Source organism: Phocoena sinus, chromosome 9 (assembly GCF_008692025.1).
Source record: "Phocoena sinus isolate mPhoSin1 chromosome 9, mPhoSin1.pri, whole genome shotgun sequence".
Classification (NCBI taxonomy): Eukaryota; Metazoa; Chordata; class Mammalia; order Artiodactyla; family Phocoenidae; genus Phocoena; species Phocoena sinus.
In genome coordinates this window covers 74,730,513-74,754,311 of record NC_045771.1, presented here as the reverse complement: position 1 = coordinate 74,754,311, position 23,799 = coordinate 74,730,513, and the positions used below count along the sequence as shown (strand labels likewise).

At 40.7% G+C, this 23,799-nt stretch overlaps 1 protein-coding gene across 1 annotated transcript in view; it reads right to left on the bottom strand.

The window, feature by feature from the left end:
• Positions 1–23,799, bottom strand: part of DNAH11 (dynein axonemal heavy chain 11) — a 316,314-nt gene that overhangs the window by 137,617 nt on the left and 154,898 nt on the right. The window contains 6 exon segments of the mRNA XM_032643357.1: positions 56–158; positions 948–1,113; positions 3,814–4,014; positions 7,590–7,767; positions 12,670–12,801; positions 16,427–16,577. Coding sequence (XP_032499248.1) covers positions 56–158; positions 948–1,113; positions 3,814–4,014; positions 7,590–7,767; positions 12,670–12,801; positions 16,427–16,577 — 931 coding nt within the window.

The window sequence follows — 23,799 nt, the reverse complement described above, 5'->3', positions numbered from 1 at the left end:
GTGTGAGTAGGATATTCAAGGGCTCTTTGGAGGAGAGCAGTATTCAACACCTTACCTGTAGTCTAGGATTGATAGTGAAACTGCCCACCATCGGATTCATGCAGGCAACATACTGACAGCTGTGGATTTCTTTAAGCATCACTTTCTGTCTATCATACCTGCAAGACAGAAAACAGAACCTTAAGTCCCAAAGCTCAAAATGACAACAAAAGCCACCAATCCATAAAGGACTTCACAAATTGTTTCTTTCGATCTTTACAATTGCTCTGTGACGTTGAGCTTGTTAGCCTACCTGAGAGACATAAAAACTAAAGCTCAGAAAACTGAAGACTACACGGCTCCTTTGATGCCAGAACCAACATATGGAGCCGAATCAATAGGTACTATTGCTGCTTATAGATTCTCATGTGAGTCTGGTTAGAAACATCCACAGCAAGACTGGGGGATTGCAGACTGCAATGCCCAGATGTTACCGGATAGTTACATCCCACAGAAAAGCTTCTCCTAAGTAACTGAGTGTGAGTTAATGCATTAAGGAGCTTAACGCTTAAACTAGACAGTTTACGTTTCTAAGATACTTTTCAATCCACTTCTTCCAAAGATTCAAAGCAAACCTATTCCATTTAAGATGAGCAACAGGGGATGCAAAGTGAAACCCAAAACGGATCATAGAAAACGCTCCTCAGAAGAGGAAGAAACTGGGGTAATTCCATTTTCTTTTAAACATCTTTATTGGAGTATAATTGTTTTACAATGGTGTGTTAGTTGCTGCTGTATAGCAAAGTGAATCAGCTATACATATACATATATCCCCATATCTCCTCCCTCTTCTCTTGTGTCTCCCTCCCACCCTCCCTATCCCACCCCGCTAATTCCATTTTTAAATGTTTATCCATAGTCATAATAAGTAGATTTTGGTAGAAAATACAATACAGACAATCGCTTACCAGTGACCATAATCAATATGCTGTCGAATCAGAGTGTGGGGCTGAACAGTGCCATATAAGTCCACTGCAGGCATATTCATGTCGTCGATAAAATAAACCAATTTTTTATTTCCTCCTGGACCATAGTTACGACCAGCTTTTTTCTCTAGAGGTTTCTCAAGAATTCCTGAAACCAATGTATAATTCTGTCCACCAAATAAAGTGTAACCTTCTGTTTATATATAATAAAATATAAACATATTTATATATGAATATAAAATAGAACCTTAGTCCTTCTTTCTTGTTTTTCCTCACCCTCTCCCCATTTCACCCACTCTCTGGCTTCAAGTACCATTTCTCTGCAGGTTAATCCCAGAAACATGTCTCTGCTCACCACCTTCTATGTCACACTCTCCTCGAGCTCACCTTGACTCTCCTTTCCTAGAGAGTCAGTATCTGCAGCGTGATGTCACACTGGCCATCACATCTGAGACCACACCATTGCTGACCTTTGCCCCTTCCTTCCCTGTACCTACTGTAAAACATGAACCACTGCTGGTCCACCCAGAACCTGGTGGATCAGTCTTTCTTTATCAAAATAGAGCCTAGGGACAGCTCAAGAATTTCTCACACCTCTCTTCTTGGGCCACAGGGTGCAGAAGTACAAGAAGATACTGTATGTAGTAGACATTATCCTGTGTATACATCAAATTACATTTCTTCACATGCGTATCTGACTTTGCGTCGGTATGTTTAAGAGAAACTCATGAGTATAGAAAATCTTGAACGGTGTGGATCTGAGATGTAGCATCTAATTACTTGCCTACTCTCTAAATGGACTATAAATAGCTTGAGGACGAGGAAGTATATCATGCTCATCTCTGTATTCCTGATGACAACCACAACAAATAAGTAACTGTTAAATGAACAAAGGAATGAATGAATGAATGAAGAAATATACAATGAATAAATTAACAAACCCCTCTTCCAAGCAGCATATCTGCATTTCCAAATGCTTGCTGGACTACAGTTCCTATTAGCCATTGGCACCTGGACGTTTGGCCAACACCAAATACGCCTGTTCCCAAACTCAATTTAACAAGCCTCTTCCCCACTCACAACCCATCTCTTCTCTTCAGCCTTCTGCGCTCCTGTTTATAGAACTAACATCTCCCAGTCAGCCAGAAGCAAAGCCTGAATTTAGTCTTTCCCTCCTGGTCCCTGATTGGCCCAACCATAGCCTGTACATGTCTCTTCCTTTTCACCTTTCCCTCTACAACCCTAGTCCAGGGCACCATTTCATTTGGCTAGCACACTGCTCAAGGGGACTGGTCTCCCCACCACAGACTTCTCCTCCCAAAGCAGAGCCTGCATCTTGTCAGTTCCTTGCTCCCCATCAATGGCTCACCATTTCCTACCATATGAAATATGTTCTCTTCCACTTGCATCTCAGCTCTCTCCACAGTCACAGTGACCAACCATCCCAGGTTGCCTGGGATGATCCCAGTTTTAGCACTACAAGTTCCATATCTTCCCAGCCTTTGGCAAAGTAGACAATTGGTCACTCCATCTACAATAGAACTCCAACCCGCCACTCCAGCCTTTGCCCTATCTTCTGCCTGACCACTATGCTTCAGTCAACTTAGAGATTCAATTAATTGAATATGTCCCACAATTTCCTCTCTTTCATGTCTTTGCTTAAGCTGATCCTTCTATCCTAAGTTCCCTTTTTGCCTGCATACCACCCCATCTCAAAGGTCTGAAACCCTTTCTTTAGAGTACACTAGCTCTTTCTATTCCTCATGCTAATAGGCAATGTCTAAATCTATTCATGCCTGTATCCCTTCCAAGAATTAGCAAGCTGAACTTTGTTCAACTACTGAATTGCAGCCCTAGTCTTCCATTTACAAGCGATAAAGTGATCCCTTCTTCTGTGTCTGCAAATGAAAAACATGTATTGTACACAGTGTCTGGAGAGAAAGTACATAAATCATACATATTTGCTAAAGAAATGAATGAAAAACTGCTGAGTCAGCTTTTTAACTGTTCCAGTCACAATGATGAAGAAGACAAACTTGATTAAGAAAGAGATTACAGAAAAATCGTTCTTGGCTGAGTTGATGTCCGTGATAAGAAAATACGTTATTAATCTTTACTGACAGAGCTGAGAAAACAGCAACAACACACACGACAAGAAAACACGTTCAGGGCAACAGGTTTCCTACAGCAGCGGACAGAAGGGAGTTCTGCTGCCCCCATTCAGCACAGCCCCATTGCTGTGCTGGCCAGAGTGACAGAGTTACCACTATCAGCTCTTTATAGCGACATCAGTGCTTCTCTACTTCTACACATCTACTTCACGTGCCCTTCCAAACTCAGAATGCCCCAAATCTATGTGGTTCCTTTGATTACGCTGACACATGTATTCAACAGTTAAAAATTATTCTCATAGCTCTTCTAAAATTTAACTAACAACCCGGGGCCTGTCATTTCATCAATACAGTTTGAATGAACTTCCCCCTAAATCAATCCCTTACTTGAAAAGGTAACCAGTGCACTCTTCCTGGAGTATATTCTTTTGTTGCTAGGGCTCCGTGAAATTGATTAAAGCTAACCAAACGGTTTAGAGGCAAAGCAATGAACACTGTTGACATAAATTCTTGCTGTTCTATAGAGTAGTAACCCACATAAAGCCAGGAGTGATATGGAAAGCCAAAAATCACCATATTTAGACAAAGTATATTTAGCCAGAATGGTGATAAGTAAAAATGCATCCTAAGCAAAAATGTCTAAAGCCTAGCAAAAGTAATCATTTCTTTGGGCTGCATGTTCTGCCCTTGACAGTTTCTGATCTCGTTTCTCAAGTATAAACAGGAGGAACACTTACTCTGCAGAGCTGCCGATGTTGTGTAGTAGTTGAAAGGCACATGGGACACTATATAAGCCTCGGAGAGACCTGCTAGTATGTCACCTACAAAGACTGTTTTTCCCACTCCAGCGTTTCCTACCAGCATCAGCGGCTGTCCTTTCTCAAGCAACAACTCTATGAAATATTGAAGACGAGTTGTCTCTGATGTGTGAACCAGAACTCTCTGGAGAGAAAAATAGAATGAGAGAAAGATCAGAGAGAGAGGCATTCCAAAATTTTGTATCTGAACCAACCCAGTCATTTTAGAATTGAGACCAAATGAATTCTTAGTTCTAAACAGCCAGTAGGAGAGATTCCACTTAATTTCTTGTTTTGAATGAGCAGTTCAGACATCACAGCTTGAGAAGAGCGGTTGGGTAGCGCCATCAAAGTGCCACAGCAGAAGCAACTGGTTTATTTTTTCCAGTTAAGAGCTAGCACCGAAGGCTCCCTATCACGGAATACCTACGCTCTGCCTAACCTTGTGTTACACATACAAGGGAATGCAGTAAATGCTTAAGAAACTGTCCACCACTCTTTAGGAGATGATAAAGCATGTGAAAAGTCAAGCCACATATAACCAAAAATTGGTAGCAATTCCTGGGCCCAGTAAGATTAATGTGCAAAATGATCAGGCATAATCCACGCTAAAGGAGTTCAGTGCGAGGAGAGACCAGCTTGGAGGAAACATTAAGTGAAATTAAGGCATTAAGTGAAATATTCACAAATCCAAAGCACTGTTGAAACTTACTGTGCCTTGTTTTGTTAAAAATTCTCATAACATGTTTCCGTTTTGAAAATTGGCTATTTATTTAGATGCTACATCGTTTCACAAAAAGTTAGAGGTGGCTTACAAGAATACGATAAAACGAAGAATACAAGTAAAAGCCAGACTCAGGGAACAGAGACTAATATATAAGATGAGGAAAAGGGGAAGCAGACACAGACACGCAGGAAAGAGAAGCCTGCATGGTGATTGAAGAGAATTGAATATGTCTTACATTTCTTGGTGGCCAAATTAAAAAGGGGATTAAAAAAACTACTTGCAGGATTTATATTGCTCATAAGAAAAACACATAAACTCTGTAATAAGGTCCGCACATTAATACCCATAATTAACACCTCCTGAGAGCTGAGTATGTGACAGGTTCTATGCTGAGCCCTTTGCATGCATTACATCGTATGACACTCATAACAAACCTATGAGGAGAGTTTTGTTATCATTTCCATTTCAGAGATGATGAAGTTAAAGCTTAGAGAACATTCATAACTTGGCCAAACTCATAGGTGGTAGTACTTAGATTCAAACTCAAATCTGTCGGGAGCCCACGCCCTGTCTTACCTACCACAAAGAATGCTCTGCGGATCACGGACTGTATACACATTACCTGATGTCTTGGTACCTCTATTTCTCCATGTGTAAAAAGGCTAGTAACAGTCCCTGCCTTAGAAAATTTTCATAAGGATTAAATCAGTTAATCTATGGAAATAAGGCACTTAGAAAAGGTCCTGACATATTATAATGTCATATTAGTATTTGCTACCATTATTGGCTCAGTATGGTTCTCCTCTAACATGTTAAGAGGTTTTTAATCAAATAGCCACATTTGGTGCAGTTGTGTACACAGTAAGACTATGAAGTCCTGATAGGTTCTCTGTTGAATAAAATGCATCACTGATAAGGTGCATCAACCTTGTGACACCACTTTTTTGGTCGTGTGTGTGTGTGTGTGTGTATGTGTGTGTGTGTGTACGTGTGTGTGTGTGTTTGTTTTGGTTAAGTACAAATCCTCAGCTTTCAACCACCTAGATAATACTGGTAGGTAGCTGAAGTCTAGACAGGCTGAGCGGAAACAGAGATGTCAAAATCTATAAAGCAGATGGAGCAGACCTTGCTGGTTGCCTCCCAGAATCCATCTGTCCACTTCTTCCCTCCTGCCAGAGCCCCACTTTGTTCAAGTCTCTGCCCCTCCTCCACACAACCTGACTCCTGCAATGGTGTGATGACTGTCAAAGCTTAACCTCATTACCCTGGCCTGAGACTGGGTTAGAGGTGGCATGTGACCCCTTGTGAATTGGGTACAGGGGGCAGTCTGCTCTGGGGCTTCTGCAAAACGTTTCTTCAGTCTTAATAAAAAACATGAGAAAGTCTTCTTTCCCCCTAACTTGTTTCCTTCGAACTCCTGGGACCACTAGAGTCATCTTGAGATCAGGAGGGATACCAGTCTTCAAGTGAGGCCAGTGTTAAGGCGAGAAGACCTGAATCCTTGGTGATATCACCAAGTCATAAGGCCTTCCTACCTCTGAATTTCTGGTTTGTAAAATGATAAGTTTCCTCCTAGTTAAGTGGTTATAGGGTGAAATGTGTCCTCCCAAAATTCATATGTTGGAGCCCTAACCCCAGTGTCACAGAATATGACTGTATTTGGAGATAAGGCCTTTAAAGAGGTGATTAAGTTTAAATGAGGCTGAGAGAGTGAGATTTAATCCAATCTGACTGATGTTCTTGTAGGAAGAAGAAATTTGGACACACTTCAAGACAGTGTCCAGGGATATGTGTATACAGAGGAAGGACCATGTGAGGACACAGCAAGAGGTGGCCATCTACAAGCCAAGGACAGAGGCCTCAGGAGAAACCAAATCTACTAACACTTCAAACTTGGACTTCTAGCCTCTAAGACTATGAGAAAAATTAATTTCTGATGTTTAAGCCACTCAGTCTCTGGTAGTTTGTCAGGGTATCCCTAGCACACTAATACAAGCAGAGTAGGCCCCTCATTCAAAATGAATGGTAAAACGGAAATGTAAATACAAAGAAGACACACGGGGAAAATGCCATCATGTGAAGATTTGAGGGATGTTGCCACATTACAAGGAACACCAAGATCTTCAGCAAACCACCTGAAGCTAGGAGAGATTTTCCCTTACAGCCCTCAGAAGGAACCAATCCTGCTAACACCTTTATTTTCAACTTCTAGCCTCCAAAACTGTGAGACAATAAATTTCTGTTGTTGAAGCCACCTAGTTTGTGGTACTTGGTTACTGTAGCTCCAAGACACTGACACTGGATTTTCTTTTATTTCACACTATGTGCCTCCTAGTTAGTGTAGAAATCACCTATATGCATTTCATATGGCACTACTTGAAATAATAAGCTCCAAAATCAATCAAAACGACGTGATTTTGAGAAAGAAATATAATGAAAAGCAAAACAGATTGAGGCAGAATTAGAAGATGGTTAAAGAATAACTTGATATATAAAAATGTAGGACAAGTTATAAACAGTTAAAAGATGATAAAGATTCATTTACATTTGTGAGCTGCCATGTGAATGTGAAAATATGAGTAAGAAGATCAAACATTCATTTTATAGCTTGAGGAATAAAGGAAAGAAGTTATATGTGAAAAGCACTGTTTAAGAAATTCACGCTAAGGTCAGAAATAAGACTCACCAAACTAATAGAAACGTGCTTCCAATTTTTATAAAATCACACAATTTCTAGGAAAATCTAAAGAAAGCTGTTACCACAGAATTAAATTGAAATAAATTAAAAAAAAGAAGTTGTAGAAATATAGAAACCATCCCACTAGTCATTCCTATAACTTGAGATTCTTCTCTCCAAGGAAATACGTTATATGCTGACCATGCCAACAGTAATTTATTGATCAGGGAGGGAAAAAAAGACTGCTCAAAAACAAACAAACAAGGCTCAGACCAGCACCATGTGGCTTGAAGAGCAGTATGTTCCCCACACCTACCTGCAGAGGTGCCTCTGGATCCATAATAAATTGGGGGATTTTATCAGCCCAAGGCAAGAATTTCTTAGTTTTGTGGTCCAGATAATAATCAAAAATTGTTCCCTGGGATGGAAACTTCACTGCTTTCATCTCTTTATGCCACCACTGACTGAATTCAGCTTGACAACCAGAAACCTAAGGAGAACAAGACAAATTCTTATTGCAGACTTAAAAGTAATTTTGAACCCATAGAAAGCGCCTGCAAATCTGGCTGATCACACAGTGTTTGCAGTGTACAGACTCATAATTACAAATGGGATTGAGTAACTGACCCAAGAAAAAATAAATAACTAGAAGGAAGCTATAATGAATGACAATACCATCAAGGCAGAAAGCTATAATTGCCATATGTCCATCAGGTACAAATTTTCTGGAGTAATTATTAACTTAAAGGACAAGGTAAGCTTAGATGAACCTTCGATGACCCCGAGGTTGTTCAATTCAATAATGGGCTATCATGCAAATCACCATGCTATAAGACAGTGGTTAGCAAATGGTGGTACTGATTTCTACTAATATCTCCATGAACTGAGGGTAAAATGAGAAAAGTAAGAACAAAGGAATACTTTAAAAAATTAGTAACATTATTGATTTAAATAGTGTTCTTTGAGCTTATAGCCTTCCTGGAACATTTGGCATTAAAATATCCTTTCCTTTATAAAGCTATGGTGATAATAAATGGTCATTTTAAAATAAATGCCCTTATTTAGAAAAGCAGACAGTTGGTAACCCTATTTCATTCCTCCAAATCATTATTGAAATGTTGTTGGCCTTTGAAATTGGAAATCTGAGAAGCTCTGCCATGAGGGAAAGAACTTGGACTTGGTTTTCTAGCACAGCACAACTGAGTGGTCTAGCTGAAAACTCCACAAATCCCTGCCCTAGAAGAGAATCTTCCAGAGAAGATGACAGCGTAGGAAACAGGTTCTCCTTGCTAGAAGGTGTTTTTTTTTTTTTTTCGGTATGCGGGCCTCTCACTGCTGTGGCCTCTCCCATTGCGGAGCACAGGCTCCGGACGCGCAGGCTCAGCGGCCACGGCTCATGGGGCTAGCCGCTCCGCGGCATGTGGGATCTTCCCAGACTGGGGCATGAACCTGTGTCCCCTGCATCGGCAGGCGGACTCTCAACCACTGCGCCACCAGGGAAACCCGAAGGTGCTTGCTTTTATACAACAACAGGTACAAGCCCTTTGCTGCTAGATTAGGGTTTGGAAGATGGAGGAGGTGAAATTCCAACTGCGTACTAGCAACTAACAACCCCTTCTGTATCTACAGGATGACCTGGCCTAGACTCTTACATCCACAGGATGAGCTGGCAAAGTGAGTCTTGGTGAACTCTAAGAACACTGCATGGTCCATTGCATTCAGCAACCTCACTTATCTAAGACTTCAACTCCCATTTTTCTCCAGAAGAATTCTTAAACTTGCTTTTACTTTGGTGTCCTTATGTCTGTGGACTACGGCCCACTTTTTGTACAACACTATCTCACACACACAAATAGAGACAGACAGGATGGCTGGAGGATAGGAGAGTGTGGTCGGGGCTGAGAGGGGTGATCAGCCTTAGCAGGGAGAGCTGATCCCAACACTTTCCAAACAAGCCGAGCTCATATTCCTACCCACCACCACTCATATGTCAATGAGTTTAGGTTCATTTCAGTTATGTTCAGATTGGTGTCATGAGATTTTTTTTATCACCCTACAGAAGTTGGTCTGAAATCAAGTTCATTCAGAAGGTATTCCTTACCTGGCACCATTCTCTGTAGGCAGGATACATACGACTTCTACTTTACATCAAAATTTGCTTCACCTAACCGTTACATCAGCAAAGTGGTTTTGATGACAAATTTTGAATCATTCATTCACTCACTGAAATGTATTTTGTTCTACAGTGGGGTAGAAAACAAACAGGGTTTCTTCCCTCATAGAGTTTATGGGAAAGAGAAAGGGGGAGCCATGAGGAAGCACGGTGCAAGCAGAGGTGAAGCCAATAAAAAGACAAATAAATAAACAGGCACCTTGAAAGGCGACGTTGTGAGGGAAATGGGTGAATCTGTTTTAACTGGATGTTCAGGGAAGCCATCTCTGAGAACAGGCACATATTAGAGAGAAGACCATTCCAGGAAGCAGGAAGAGGTCAGCATGTGCAAATATCTTATGGTACGAAACAACCTGTGTTCCAGAAACCGGCCGGTGCAGCTGGAGGGGAGCGAGGGGAGGCAGCAGCAGAGGAAGAAGTAGGGAGAGAGGCAGAGCCAGATCCAGAGGCCATGTAAAGAGTATTAAATTTTAAAGTTTTATCTTAAAAGCAATTGAAGTGTTGTAAACTTAGTAGTGTATCATATAATCCAATTTACATTTAAAAACAAAATCACTCTGGCCGCTGAGTGAATAATGGATTATGGGGCAAGTATAGAAGCGGAAAGACCAGTGAGGAGCTTACTTCAGAAGCCAAGTGAGAAAGGATAACGGCTGTTTACAGGAAGCTCAGGGAGGGTTGATGGGGGACCACTTTTGGAAGGAGTTTGCAACAGCCTGGGTTAAGAACACAGGTCCTGAGTCAGTCTGCTGCAGCTTGAATTTGCCTCAGACATTAGTTAGCCATGTTCCCAAGCAGGCTAACTTATCTAAGTTTCAGTTTCTTTTTTGTAAAAGAAGAAGAATAGTTGTACCTATATAGACAGGTTTTATTTTTTTGAAGATTCAGCGAGCTAGCCTATTAAGAGCCCTGAGCACATTCCCTGACATACAGTAGGCACCCAAATTTGTTGAATAAATGGCTATCCTAAGACTCTTTCTTGGGTCTGCTTCATTCATGTTTCCAACTTCATAGCCTCTCTTTTGAATGCTTCACAGTTAAAGTCTTTTTGAAAATTTAAAGACGATGGTGATGATATCAACTATTAATTGGGGAAAGAGTGGGAGAGGAAGGGGACCATGCGATGCCCAGCTGCTGGCTTGAATAACTGGCTGGAAGGCTGCCAGGTTGGGAAACTGCAAAGATGAAAAGAGGATCAGCTGGGAGGAAGGTGAGCTGTTATGATCAGGAGTAGAAAGATCTCAGCTGTCAACCTCCTACTCATGTGATTTTACCTGGTTGTAGGCCCTGGAAAAGGAAAACCCTTCTGGAGAACACCGGAAAAAAAAGACAAGACCCATGAGGTTTTGGGGGAGAAGGGGAGAGGGGGAGAGAGGGAGAGTCTGCATGTGGTCTCCATGAAGGAGAAATCCACACATGTAAATTTTGCCTTTGAGAAAAACCATGTGAAGTCACCCAATATTCTCACTCAGGCAACAGAGGCTATATTCTTTAGAAAGCACTTGGAGATTACCGAAGGAAATGTGGCTTCTGAGAAGGGTCAGAATAAGATATAGAATGCCAAGTGAATGCCAGATTTATTTATAGATATAATTTATGGTTACCTAGTAACAAGAAGAGGAACTGGCCCTCAGGTTACAGCAACCATGGATTTTAGAACCTACAGTGAGTAAACCAACAAATTTGGGTCATTCTTGGCTGTGATGCCTTCCAATTTAAATTCCCTGTTTACATCTGGAAACATTGAGGGAAGCCTGGAAGACATATGCTATCTATTTTTAATTCAAAGATTCAGAGGTACCCATAGAAGCACTACGACCATGAAAGATCCTGGGGTACCATGGATAGCTTGTGGAGAGAGAGATACATGAGTGGGAATCCTGATGTCATCATTTCCCATCAGTCAAGTTACTTTGCCTCTCTGAGCTTTACTTTATCTGCAGAGTGAGGATACCTTGAAAAATTACTGTAAAGATTACATGAAAAAATCTATACAGAGAGGTGCATGGGAGAGATTAGATGTGAAAATTTCTAAAGGTGAAAAACTCCCACTTTGTACTTCGGCAAGTCTAAGCAGTTTGTGTGTGGTACGTGTCGTGTGTATGGGCGTGAGCGCACGAGTGTGTGCGCACATCTATGCAAGTTCGTATCTCAAGTGTTCGCCCAGAAGAACTCAGAAGCCACAAATGGACTGTACTAGCAATGCTGTGTAGGAATGATAGCTTCACTTTAGCCTGAAGGAAAGAACAATGGAAAGGAACCAGCCTGAGGCTGACTATGGTTCACAACAATTACCCTAGGAATCATGTGTGAGACTACTGAGAGGGTAAGAGGACTAGAGACCTGGAAACCAATTTGAATGTTATTATGTGCTGTGGATTGAATTGTCTCCCCACCAAAATTCATATGCTGAAGGCTTAATCCCCAATGTGATGGTATTTGGAGATGGGGCCTTTGGGAGGTGATTATGTTTAGATTAGTGACTTTACAAGAAAAGACATAAGAAAACTTTTAATCTTTCTCTCTCTCTGCCATGTGAGGACACAGAAAAAGGTATCCATCTGCAAGGCATGAGGAGGGCCCTCGCCAGAACTCAACCGTGCTGGCACACTGACTTTGGACTTGCAGCCTCCAGAACTGAGAGAAAGTAAATTTCTGTTGTTTAAGCCACCCAGGGTATGATACTTTGTTATGGGAGTCCAAGCCAAAACAATGTGGTAGCCTACAACAATCTAAAGATGATACACTCCTGAATTAAGGCTGTAGGGATAGAGAAGAGGGGACAGATGTGACAGCTATTTTGTAACTGAAAGGATCTGATGACCATGGGATGTAGAAATAAGATGATGTCTCCCAGGTTTTTAACTAGAGCAACTGGGAGAAATGCATCACTGAGGAAAAGACGAACGAGGAAGAGCAAATATGGGGGTGGGGCAGGTGAAGCACCCTGTCTCAGGCACACTGAAACACTGCTGGTATTGACATGGAACCTTGAATTCAGAAGACAGATCTGATGGAAGGCTATGGATTTGACCTTATCAGCCAAAGAGAGCACCACCAGCCTGAATGAGCTTGCTGACAATGTTACAGGCTTAGGAGAGAATAGGGCAAGTAGGATAGATTTATGATAATATACATTTTTAAAAACCCCATAGGGATCACACAGAATAATATTTCCCCCCAAATAAAACTGGTTCTATAAACTATTTCTACACATACCTGATCTTGTAGTAGAATGCCTCCAAATGCCCAGATACAAGCAAAGACAAAATAGACCTCATAAACTTCCTTCAGGCTGTCAGAAGGTACATTTTCAGGAGTCAACAAACATTCCAAAAGAGTGCAAAGAGTCTAAAGAAAAAGAAAAAGCCATTGTTTCAGGGAAACTTTTTTCTTTTTTTAAAACAGTGAAGTTCACAGGGCTTATTAACAAATCCACTGTACCCTTAAGAGATTCTGTGATTTTTCTCTGTTCTGTGTGATTTGCTACCCCGTGAGACACAAAAATGGCGGCCTTGGGTTTCTGAGTCAGCTGTGGACATCCTTGGCCACTTTCAACCAAACTAACCTTCTAGGTAACAACAAACTGTTAAAAAAATCCTATTATCATAAATCCTCCAATAATCACTGTAATAAAGAGAAATACATAAAACCAAAAAGAAAAAAATAATGGGGATATTGCTGTACTGTCTTTTTTATAAATAGGGAGTCATACTACTACATACTACACATAGTGGGTATATTCTATAGACCACTTTCTCACTTAAAAACAAACTAAAGGCATTTTTGCCTTTTCCGTAAGTGTTGCCCTACAACATCACTGTGAATGAAGGCACTAGATGGAAAGGCTATGTAACCATTTCCTACGGTTGGACGTTTAGATAACCCAGTTTCCCTTAGTACTTTGGCAGCTGTTTCCCCCCACCTGTTGTCATAAATTTAGAAAGTCGGACTGACAGCCTTAGCCTGTGGCATTTTTTAGACAGGACACTAAAGTTAACACTGGAAGAAATGCTGTTCAGGAACTTGCTCTTCACCTCTGGGTGAAATGGCTCTATTGGTCTGAAACACACTCCATGTCCAGGGCAATCAGGTCAGCAAGGAGGGAACATGGCTGCTGCAAACACCTCTGTCATGTGAAATCACAACCATAATGAACATGTTTTTGAGCTAGTTCTCTAAAGCAGCAGTCCCCAACTTTTTGGCACCAGGGACCGGTTTCGTGGAAGACAATTTTTCCATGGACGGCAGGGGCAGTGGGGGGATGGTTCAGGAGGTAATGTGAGCAATGGGGGGAAGCAACGGGGAGCGAGAGGCAGATGAAGCTTCCTCGCTGGCCCGCCGCTCACCTCCTGCCGTGTGGCTCGGTTCCTAACAGGCCATGGGACCAGTACTGGTCTGAGGCCCGGGGGTTGGGGACCCCTGCTCTGAAGCACAAAAATGGCTGTCATGACTTAGAACTGTCATAGACCCTCAAAACTCACGATACCCTTCCTCCAGTGTCTGGAGGCAGCAGTAGATTTTTATCACGATCATACACACAGCTACGGAAGCTATAACAAAGCATGTCATGTGTGTGCCTCTCCTTCCCAACCATGAGAGGTGGGGAAAATCCATGGTAACATTGAAAATGGGTCCTGGACATAATTTGGAAATGTTTCCAAAATTTAAATAGTTGAGCGCCTGTTATACTTTTCAGTCTCTCTTGATTTCCATTATTTTATATTGTGCCATGATTGCCAATTTAAAATAATCTTCTAATGGGATAAAACTCACCAATTTGTTATCAAGAAAAATAATGTAAAACTCTGAGGCTTTGCTATTCCTGAGTAGAAGCCACGTGAGTCTAAGGAACTGTTCAAATCAAAATGAAAAAGACTGAAAGGTCTGAATACGACATTATCCACTGATTTGAACATGCCGATAACTCACCTGATTTTTTCTGTTTTCTCCCAAGCACAGTACTTGGAAAACATTTTAAGCTCTGTGCCAGCAATTAATAAAATCATACCTTGGTGCATATTCTGAGTGAGTTAAAACACCTTACCAAATGTAAAGCAAAAAAGTTTCATATATTGGAAAACATAGTACATTAATTTCTTAAAGTAGCCTTTTAAAAAGAATGAAATAATGCCATTTACAGCTACATGGATGGACCTAGAGATTATCATACTAAGTGAAGTCAGACAAAGAAAGGCAAATATCACATGATATCACTTGTATGTGGAATCTAAAATATAACACAAACGAACTTATCTATGAAACAGAGACAGACTCACAGACATAGAGAACAGACTTGTGGTTGCCAAGGGGAAGTGGGGCTGGAGGGATGGATTGGGAGTTTGGGATTAGCGGATGCAAACGAGTATATGTAGAATGGATAAACAACAAGGTCTTATTGTATAGCACAAAGTATATTCAATATCCTGTGATAAACCACAGTGGAAAAGGATATGAAAAAGAATATATATACATACATATATATGCGTATATATGTGTGTGCATATATACATAACTGAATCAGTTTTCTGTATACCAGTATGTATAACACAACATTGTAAATCAACTATACTTCAATAAAAATAAGGTAGTCTTCTTAAGCTATTCTCCTGTACACTCATTTTTGTCTCAAATTTTGTCCTTATAAGCAATCACTGCAAAGAGACGACTTTATACAACAGCAGCCAAAAAAGGAGTTAAGGATAAAATGCCATTTCTGAGTACTACAAAAGGAGGAAGTGAGAGCAAAAATCATATTAATTCCTACTGACTTATTTTCACACTACTCTTGAATGAAAAAGTTCGCACCACAGAGAAACACAAATACACAAGTCAAGTTGAGAAGGAACTTGATACTTGCTTTTTTGCAAGTATTACACCAGAGGACATCTAATTAGGCTAACCACAAAATGAATTCATTATGAATAAATTCAGACCTGCTTTCAGAAATAAATTATACCTCAGATAATTACTGTTGAAGACTATCGTTTTCTTAATTGGTGTGTGAATTATCCGAAAACCTGAACTTTCTCTTCTTATTATGCTTGTGACTATTTCTAATTTAGCTTCAGACAAATTCTGTATCATAGTAACTTCACGGTAACAAAGTACTTCAAAACCAGTTTTGCTCCTAAAGAGACACAAATAAAGGTTTCTAACTGTTACCCTTCTGTGAAGTTTTAGACTTGTAAAGGCTGGGGATAGTTATTCTTCACGCTGAGATTAAGATCACAACCTTCATTTCTGTGTGCTGCGAATTATTTTCATTTGCTGCCATGACAATGTATCATATATACTCTTCACTCTAACCAGCTGTCTCACAATGAGGATCAGAAAAAAAAAAAATCTATCCCTGAAATACTATGAACTAGACTGACCTGATTTGAGGACTCTTTTTGGGAGAGGGAGAAAAGAAAGGGAAGAGAGAGTGGGAGGCGGGGCAGGGTGGTGCCCGACGAGGCGGAGTTCAGAAGCTTTCTCTTACTCACCGGCCAACATCTTTAATTGCATGAATGTTTTTGTACTCAAAAACAACACACTGAGCACCTTCTCTGGGCCAGTTACTTAGGAAACAGAAAAATAAATGAGGCTGTTACTATCCTGTTCTTCTTATTCCACGCAAATATACTTGGGAAGAACGCAATGATTCAATAATGTATTGGGCACCTACTATGTGCTTGGCATTACGGAAATCTCTGTAGATATAAAAATGGTAAAAGGTGGCTTCAGTCCTCTGGTTCACAGTCTTGTGAAAGAAACAGACCACAAACCCAAATGGTCATAGCATGTGATAGGCGTGTGATAGAGGATTGCAAAAAGCACTGGGGAACACGGGGGCTGGGGTAGGGGAGGGTTGGACCAACCTAACCATTCCAGAAACCATTGCACCTTTTTGAACAAGCAAGAACTTCTATTTTGATCAAGCCACACTACCACATCAGGACTAGAGTGTGAAACGGTGTGACCCAGGACAAACCTGCACCAGGCTGCTCTCTGGAATTGAAGTGACGGTTTTAAAGCTTCTTCTCAGCTTATCCAAGCACGCAGGAATGTATTTATCAAAAAGAATCGTTAAATTGGCCTTTTCTGACTGATGCTGCCTTCTGTCTATCCAACTGGCCACATACCTGAAAAAGAACACAGAAAAGCTTTTATGGGGCACCGGGCTTGAAAAGGACAATTCCACCAACTCAAAAGCTTCCCCCTTCAACACAGCTTGGTCCAACACTTCAGGGACACGTTGAGTGGGTTCATTCTATTTTTCAAATGGCAAATATTTTTAAATGACCCTTTAAAAACTTGTTTTAATGGCCATTTTTACCTTAATGAAAAGAATGTAAAAGAAACTCCTAATAGCACTTAGAAACCCAACATAATAGACAGTAAGCAGGCCATTACTGAGCATTTACACGGAAGTACAGTTTGTCATTTCCTAGAGGACTGAAAGTATTCTCAGAGGGTAGGCTTTATTTATGAAAACAGCTTGGGATCTTTCTTGATGAAAACTGGCATCAATTACTTAGTAATGAGAAATCAGTTACAAATAAAAAGGTGAAAATTCCATAGGGGCTACTTCCAAGTCTCTCCTTGTTCACTGGACGGAATGTAACTCTAACCTGATAGCTGATAATGTGGTTCCAGTAAGTGGCTCTAAAATGGTATCTCACACTTGGGTACATGTGTATGAATCTGAAGCTTATAAAATGTTACCAATTTTGATACATTCATGTCTCTAACACATTAATAAAACACTACTTATCAATAAAATGAAACATGACTTAGTAGCACCCACAGTAGTCTCTGGAAAGAAACTGTATGATGTGACATGAGAAACAACTGCTCAAAGAGTTCTCATCAAATAGGAAGCAGTGATCACAAATACATATAGCTGCCACCAGAGACGCAGTGCAACCAGACCCATGACAGCTACACCTTGCTTTAAGCAAATCAGATTTCATATATATATATATTTTTTTTCCGGTACGCGGGCCTTTCACTGCCGTGGCCTCTCCCGTTGCGGAGCACAGGCTCCGGACGCGCAGGCTCAGTGGCCATGGCTCATGGGCCCAGCCGCTCCACAGCATGTGGGATCTTCCGGGACCAGGGCACGAACCCGCGTCCCCTGCATCAACAAGCGGACTCTCAACCACTGCGCCACCAGGGAAGCCCAGATTTCATATTTTTAATATCAGAAGAAATTAAGGCGAGATGATTATCTTAGAAAAGGCTCCCTTTGATATTCACAAGCCTTCACAATAGGGTTTTATTCAATATTCAACTACCTATACACTACTGCTAGATTTATAAAATATCTACTGTCAAAACTTTTTCAGGTCCAAGAGGAATGATTATCAGCTGCAGTCCAGTTGCATGATGGCAACTGAGAGACCACTTCTGGGGCTCCATGAGTTGCATCCAGTGGGCGCCATGGAACAATGGAATGCAGGTGTTAGGTAGTGGGAATGAAGGCTACACCTACCACTCAGCTACTCATTTTACTCTTCATAAGCTGTCAGAAGTGGAATCTTAGTATCCAAAGCTTATTGTGGTGAGGGGGGCAGGGGAGAGAACTGTTTAGGGAGATGCAGCTCTAAGACTGCCTGGGTCTTTATCCATTTTTTAACTCTGTTACCTTGGGCAAGTCAGTTAACCTCTCTGTGCCTCAAGTTTCTCATCTGTCAATGGAGATAATAATGAAATGCACTTCCTAGGGTTGCTGCGAGCAGCAAACGAGTTCTCATGTATTAAGTGCTTACATTAACATCTGGCATATAACAAATTCTCAATCAGTGCTACTCATTAGCACAGAGTTGGTGGATTTGGGAGAACTGAGAGAACTGAGTTCAGATCCTGGCTCTGCCTCTCTGATCATCGCCTAAAGACAGTCTGTTCGGTAGGGCTTACGGGTTGGTAGGCAGTGCCCTGATGCACGTAGCAAATTCTACCCCTACTCCCCACCCCTGTCTTTGGTCTCTGTGGGGTCAGAAGGCTGTGCAGGGGTAACTAGGAGCTGCAGTGTCAACACAGCCCCAAGAGGCGGAATTGGTCTTTGCACTTAGGGGACATGTAAGAGCTACTTCATTGACCCACGTCGGCAGTAGCCAAAGTCTCAAAGGGAGAGCCGACCAGGCCCACGAGCAGATGATGCTGTTGTACCAACTACGTCCACAAATAAGAAAGTTAGTTCTATCAAACCAGGAGACGTGGTAAGAGCTGATCCTGACCGGGGGAAAAAAAACAACCAACCAAAATGACCTCTGCTAGAGGTCAAGCACACCACACAGCATTGGAAGTAAAAAAAAAAAAAAAAAAGTCTGTATTGTTAAATATGGACAGTTTTAAACTTTATGTATAAATTACTGCTGAATTTAGTAAACATTAAAAGACAGCAAATTATCTTCAGCAACGGCAAAAACTGAAGCTATACTTTTGTACTGTTGGCAATTCCTTTCACCTTACTTCATATAAAAGTGTCTCCTGATTTTTAAAAGATGCTGTAGATCTGAACATGGCCAAATGAAACACACTGCTATCATACAACATACAAGTGAAAATATCATACTTATTTATTCCTTACCTACATAAGTGATCACCCACATTGCTGCCCCTGCCTCAGGAAATAGCTACTTTATGATGCCTTAATGCATCATCTTAATGCCAACGTCTAGGTCACTAACAGAGAATCTTTGGCTCATCAGTGTTTGCAAATATATTCCATATAAGCAGCTGTGTTGCTCTTCTTCCTTCTCTAGAACTGCTATAGGCACATCACAGGAAGTCTAAAGTCCAGCAGTTTAGAAACTATATAAGTAGCCAAAGTCTTCAGGCTTCTGAAGACTTTTTTTATTTATTACTCTGTAGTCTGTGGTTGGAATCCTGTCATACAGGATAGCAGGAATTCATCAGAGTTCTCTATAGTTTGCCCCTCACAGCTACAGCTGGGTTCTCTATTATTCACAGTGGCCTGGAAAATAGCGGAAGTTAAAAGGACCCACAGATCAGGAGTGTACTTTGATGATTTCTGAATCTGTATGTTTACACATATAAACAATATCCAAAGATGAAAGGGTGGGATTGCAGGGGTAGAAGACAACAAGCTTATCCAATACAGGTGAGAGAATGAGTGAGACAAAGGCAAAAGAATATTTTCAGCTAAATTATTAGAGAAATATAAATCAAAACTACAATGAGGTACCACCTCACACTGGTCAGAATGGCCATAATTAAACAGTCTACAAATAATAAATGTTGGCTAGGATAGGGAGAAAAGGGAATCCTCCTACACTGTTGGTGGGGATGTCAATTGGTAAGGCCACTATGGAAAACAGTATGGAGGTTTCTCAAAAAAACTCAAAATAGAATTGCCATATGATCCAGCAATCCCACTCCTGGGCATATATCAGGAAAAAAAAATAATTCGAAAAAATACATGCACCCCTGTGTTCATAGCAGCACTATTCACAATAGCCAAGACATGGAAACAACCTAAATGTCCACTGACAGGTGAATGGATAAAGAAGACGTGGTATATATATATATATATATATAATGGAATATTACTCAGCTGTTGAAAAAAAGAAAGAAATAATGCCATTTGCAGCAGCAGCAACATGGATGGACCTACAGATTATTATACTAAGTGAAGTCAGTCAGAAAGAGAGACAAATACCATATGATATCACTTATATGTGGAATATAAAATATGACACAAATGAACTTATCTATCAATACAAAAAGAAACAGACTCACAGACACAGAGAACAGACTTGTGGTTGCCATGGGGGAGCGATGGATTGGGAGTTTGGGATTGGCAGAGGCAAACTATTATATATATATATGTATAACTTAATCACTGCTGTATACCTGAGACTAACACAACACTGTAAATCAACTATATTTCAATAAAGTCAATTTTTAAAAAAGGAGTATTTTCAGCTAAAGTAATAGAGAAAGAAGTATGATCTCAAGTTGTGGCTACCAAAAGTTATCTTCCAGGAATCAGACAAAATTCCAGAAATACTCCTGCGTTTTCCTATCATTATGTACAAGCCATGTGATACACAGTTTGGTAGATCTCACCTTCATTTATGCTCACTTTAAATAATTTTAATAATTTAAATAATTATAAATGAATTTAATTCATTACCCGTTTGTTTTTCCCTTTCTGTGCATTTTATTCTTTTCTACTAGAAAAACTTCTCGCTGATCATAATCTTCAGAAATTTTCTTCTAACTCCTGCTTTCTCTATTATCTCAAGATCTCAACAGACATATATGAACTGTCTAGGATTCTTCCAGTAAACTTACTTAGAACTCAGAATTAAAATAGTATTTGATTTCTAGAGCTAGTCACATAATGATGTAACTTTAAGGATGTTGTTTGACCTCATAACCTGTAAAATGTGGACATAAAATTATGCTTTTAAATAGCTCAGTGAATTTTAACAAAAATATTCCAAGTAGCTTAAGCAATAATGGCATTCTATTTAGTCCCACAGAGATACTATGAACATAGTATTTCATAATCTCTTCTATCCAAAATATCTTATCAGTTCCCATAATATGAATTAAGAAAATATATTTCCTAACTCTGTTCACTGAAGGGTCTAGAAGCAATGACATACCAGTGGCAATGAGCCCTCCTAGCATCCCTATCTTGGATTCTAAATACCACTCCTTATACAGAAAGCAGTCACTTCCAGCTCCTTAGAGAAATGGGTGAAAAGAAGCGTAGGGGAAGTAAAGTCTGAGATGAGCCAGAAGCATCTGTGTTAGTCAGAAAGCAAAATACTCAGACTTAGGAGAACAAGTACAAAAGAACATGCAAGGGTCTGGCTTGAAGGGGGTCCTGCTGGCAAAATTTAGGGCAACTTGAGCATGCAAAAGAATACTTTTGGCAATGAGTCATAACTCACTGAACTAAGACAAAAGAAGCCATGAATAGAAAATGACACTCCTCAAAAAGAAAAAAGGAAGGGGGGAGAGTAAAAAAGAGAGAGAGAAGGGAAGGAAGGGAGGAAGGAGAGTAGAAGGGAAGAAGAGAAAAAGTTCTTTACTAAAAATGTCACCTAATATATGGAGACAGAAGGGTTGACCCACTTTGTAACCACCAATGGGTTATTCTTCGAAATGTCTGGCTTGTTCTCTTCAAAACTGTAAATGTGGGCTTCCTTGGTGGCGCAGTGGTTGAGAGTCTGCCTGCTGATGCAGGGGACACGGGTTCGTGCCCCGATCCGGGAAGATCCCACATGCCGCGGAGCGGCTAGGCCCGTGAGCCATGGCCACTGAGCCTGCGCGTCCGGAGCCTGTGCTCCGCAACGGGAGAGGCCACAACAGTGAGAGGCCCGCGTACCGCAAAAAAAAAAACAAAAAAAAAAACTGTAAATGTCATGAAAGAAAAAGGTGGGTGGATATTCTAGATTAAAGGAGAAAACAGAGATAAGTAGATGCAATGCATGGTCCTTGCTTTGATGCTGGATTTTTTTAAAAAGCTACAGAGGAAATTCCCAGGGTAGCTGGGAAATTGTGAAATATTACTGTTTGTTTTGATAGTATTATATCAAAGATGAATTTCTTAGGTATGTTAATTGAATTATGTTCATACAGGAGAATACCCTAGTTCTTAGGAGAGAGATGCTTAAGTACTTAGGGATGAACTGTCAACGTCTCCAACTTACTTTCAGATAATTCAGCAAAAATAAATAAAAGTAGAAAATATAGGGGACTACCCTGGTGGTGCAGTGGATAAGGCTCCATGCTTTCAATGCAGGGGGCCCGGGTTTGATCCCTGGCTAGGGAACTAGATGCCACAGGCATGCCGCAACTAAGAGTTCACATGCCACAACTAAGGAGCCCACTTGCTGCAACTAAGGAGCCCATGAGCCACAGCTAAGACCCGGTGCAACCAAATAAAAAAATAAATATAAAAAAATAAATATATGTCTCTCTTTTCCTGTGAGAGGGAGTGTACGTACAGCCAAAGGAAATTAAATTGGGTAAAATTGTAAAAATTGATGACTGCAGGAAAAGAGTGCATGGTTGGACAATGTACTACCTACCACCTTTCCAATTTTTCTATATTTTTGAACACTTTTGAATTAAAAAGTCAGGGAAAATTGAGACAGATACTGGTTTGGGAAATTAGGTTGATAACTATATTGATCTCAGAAGGTAATTAGGGATTAAATGAATCAATACATGTAAAGCTATCACATTTTTAATATTATGACATCAAAGTAAGGTAATAAATTATCCAATAAATATGGAGTTAAAAATATACCACCCCCCACTTTTTGGTAGTTCATTGAAAGTTTCTGGCAGTAGGAGGTAAAAATATAAAAATATCCTTTACAGAAGAGTCCCATTATTTTGGATAATGACCTGGATGGACACTTTGGTCACACATATGAAAATTAAAACCTACCCATCGATCTTAAATTAAAAAAAAGTCCATGAAAATAAAATCTAATGGTGAAGAGGGGTTTAACTTTCTCAAGAATGTAAATTGGGTGACTCTTTTGCCAAACTGTGACCTTTGACTTATGAGATAAAAGTCTTTCTTTAAATGGGGATTTAGACCGCTTTTGTTAGCACAAATCTCTGTATGTTATTAAAACTGAACTACAGAGACCTTGGGAACTGTGAGATTCACTACTGAAATCAGACCACACCAGTGGGGGTGAGGGGTACAAGACTGCCTCTGCTCTCCATATGGGGGAGTCAAGGGGCACTGGAGATTCTCCGTCAGCTAGCTCCCGATCAACAGAAGCATCCTAGGAGATAGTCAAAATCCCAGCTGGGGGAAAGGAGCTATTAGCTCAAGAAGAACTCTCCATTTTAGAGTTTTAAAAATCACTCCCTCCCCTAGCCAATGAAAGTTTACCTTCACAGAAACCTGGGTATGGGTCTACTTGGCTGCTGAGTTAGAGGATGAGACTTTTAGTAAATAAATCAGTATACAGAAAAGTAGCCTGGAGGAGTGCATGAGTCAGGCACCTGGCAGGGAGCAGAGGTCATCCTCAAATTAGGATAATAGAGAAGGATCAATAAAGGGACTATTGGCAAAGGTGTGGGCAGAAGCAGGGAAACTGGAGAGTGCCATGTCATGGGGTGATGGCTGAGAAATGGTGAGAGCACCCGCGGCTGCAGGGACAAGAGAATGAAGGGCTATCAAAACCTGGAAGCAAAGAATCTCATGGAGAGATTTAAGAGGACCTGCTGATGAAGGTCACGGTCACCCTGCTGTGCTCCTGCAGGGAGGGAGCCAAGGGAATGAACAGCCTAACCTCACTCTCTTTTCTCCCTCTCATTTCCTGCCAGGGCTCCTCACTGGCCAAACCAACCAGAAGC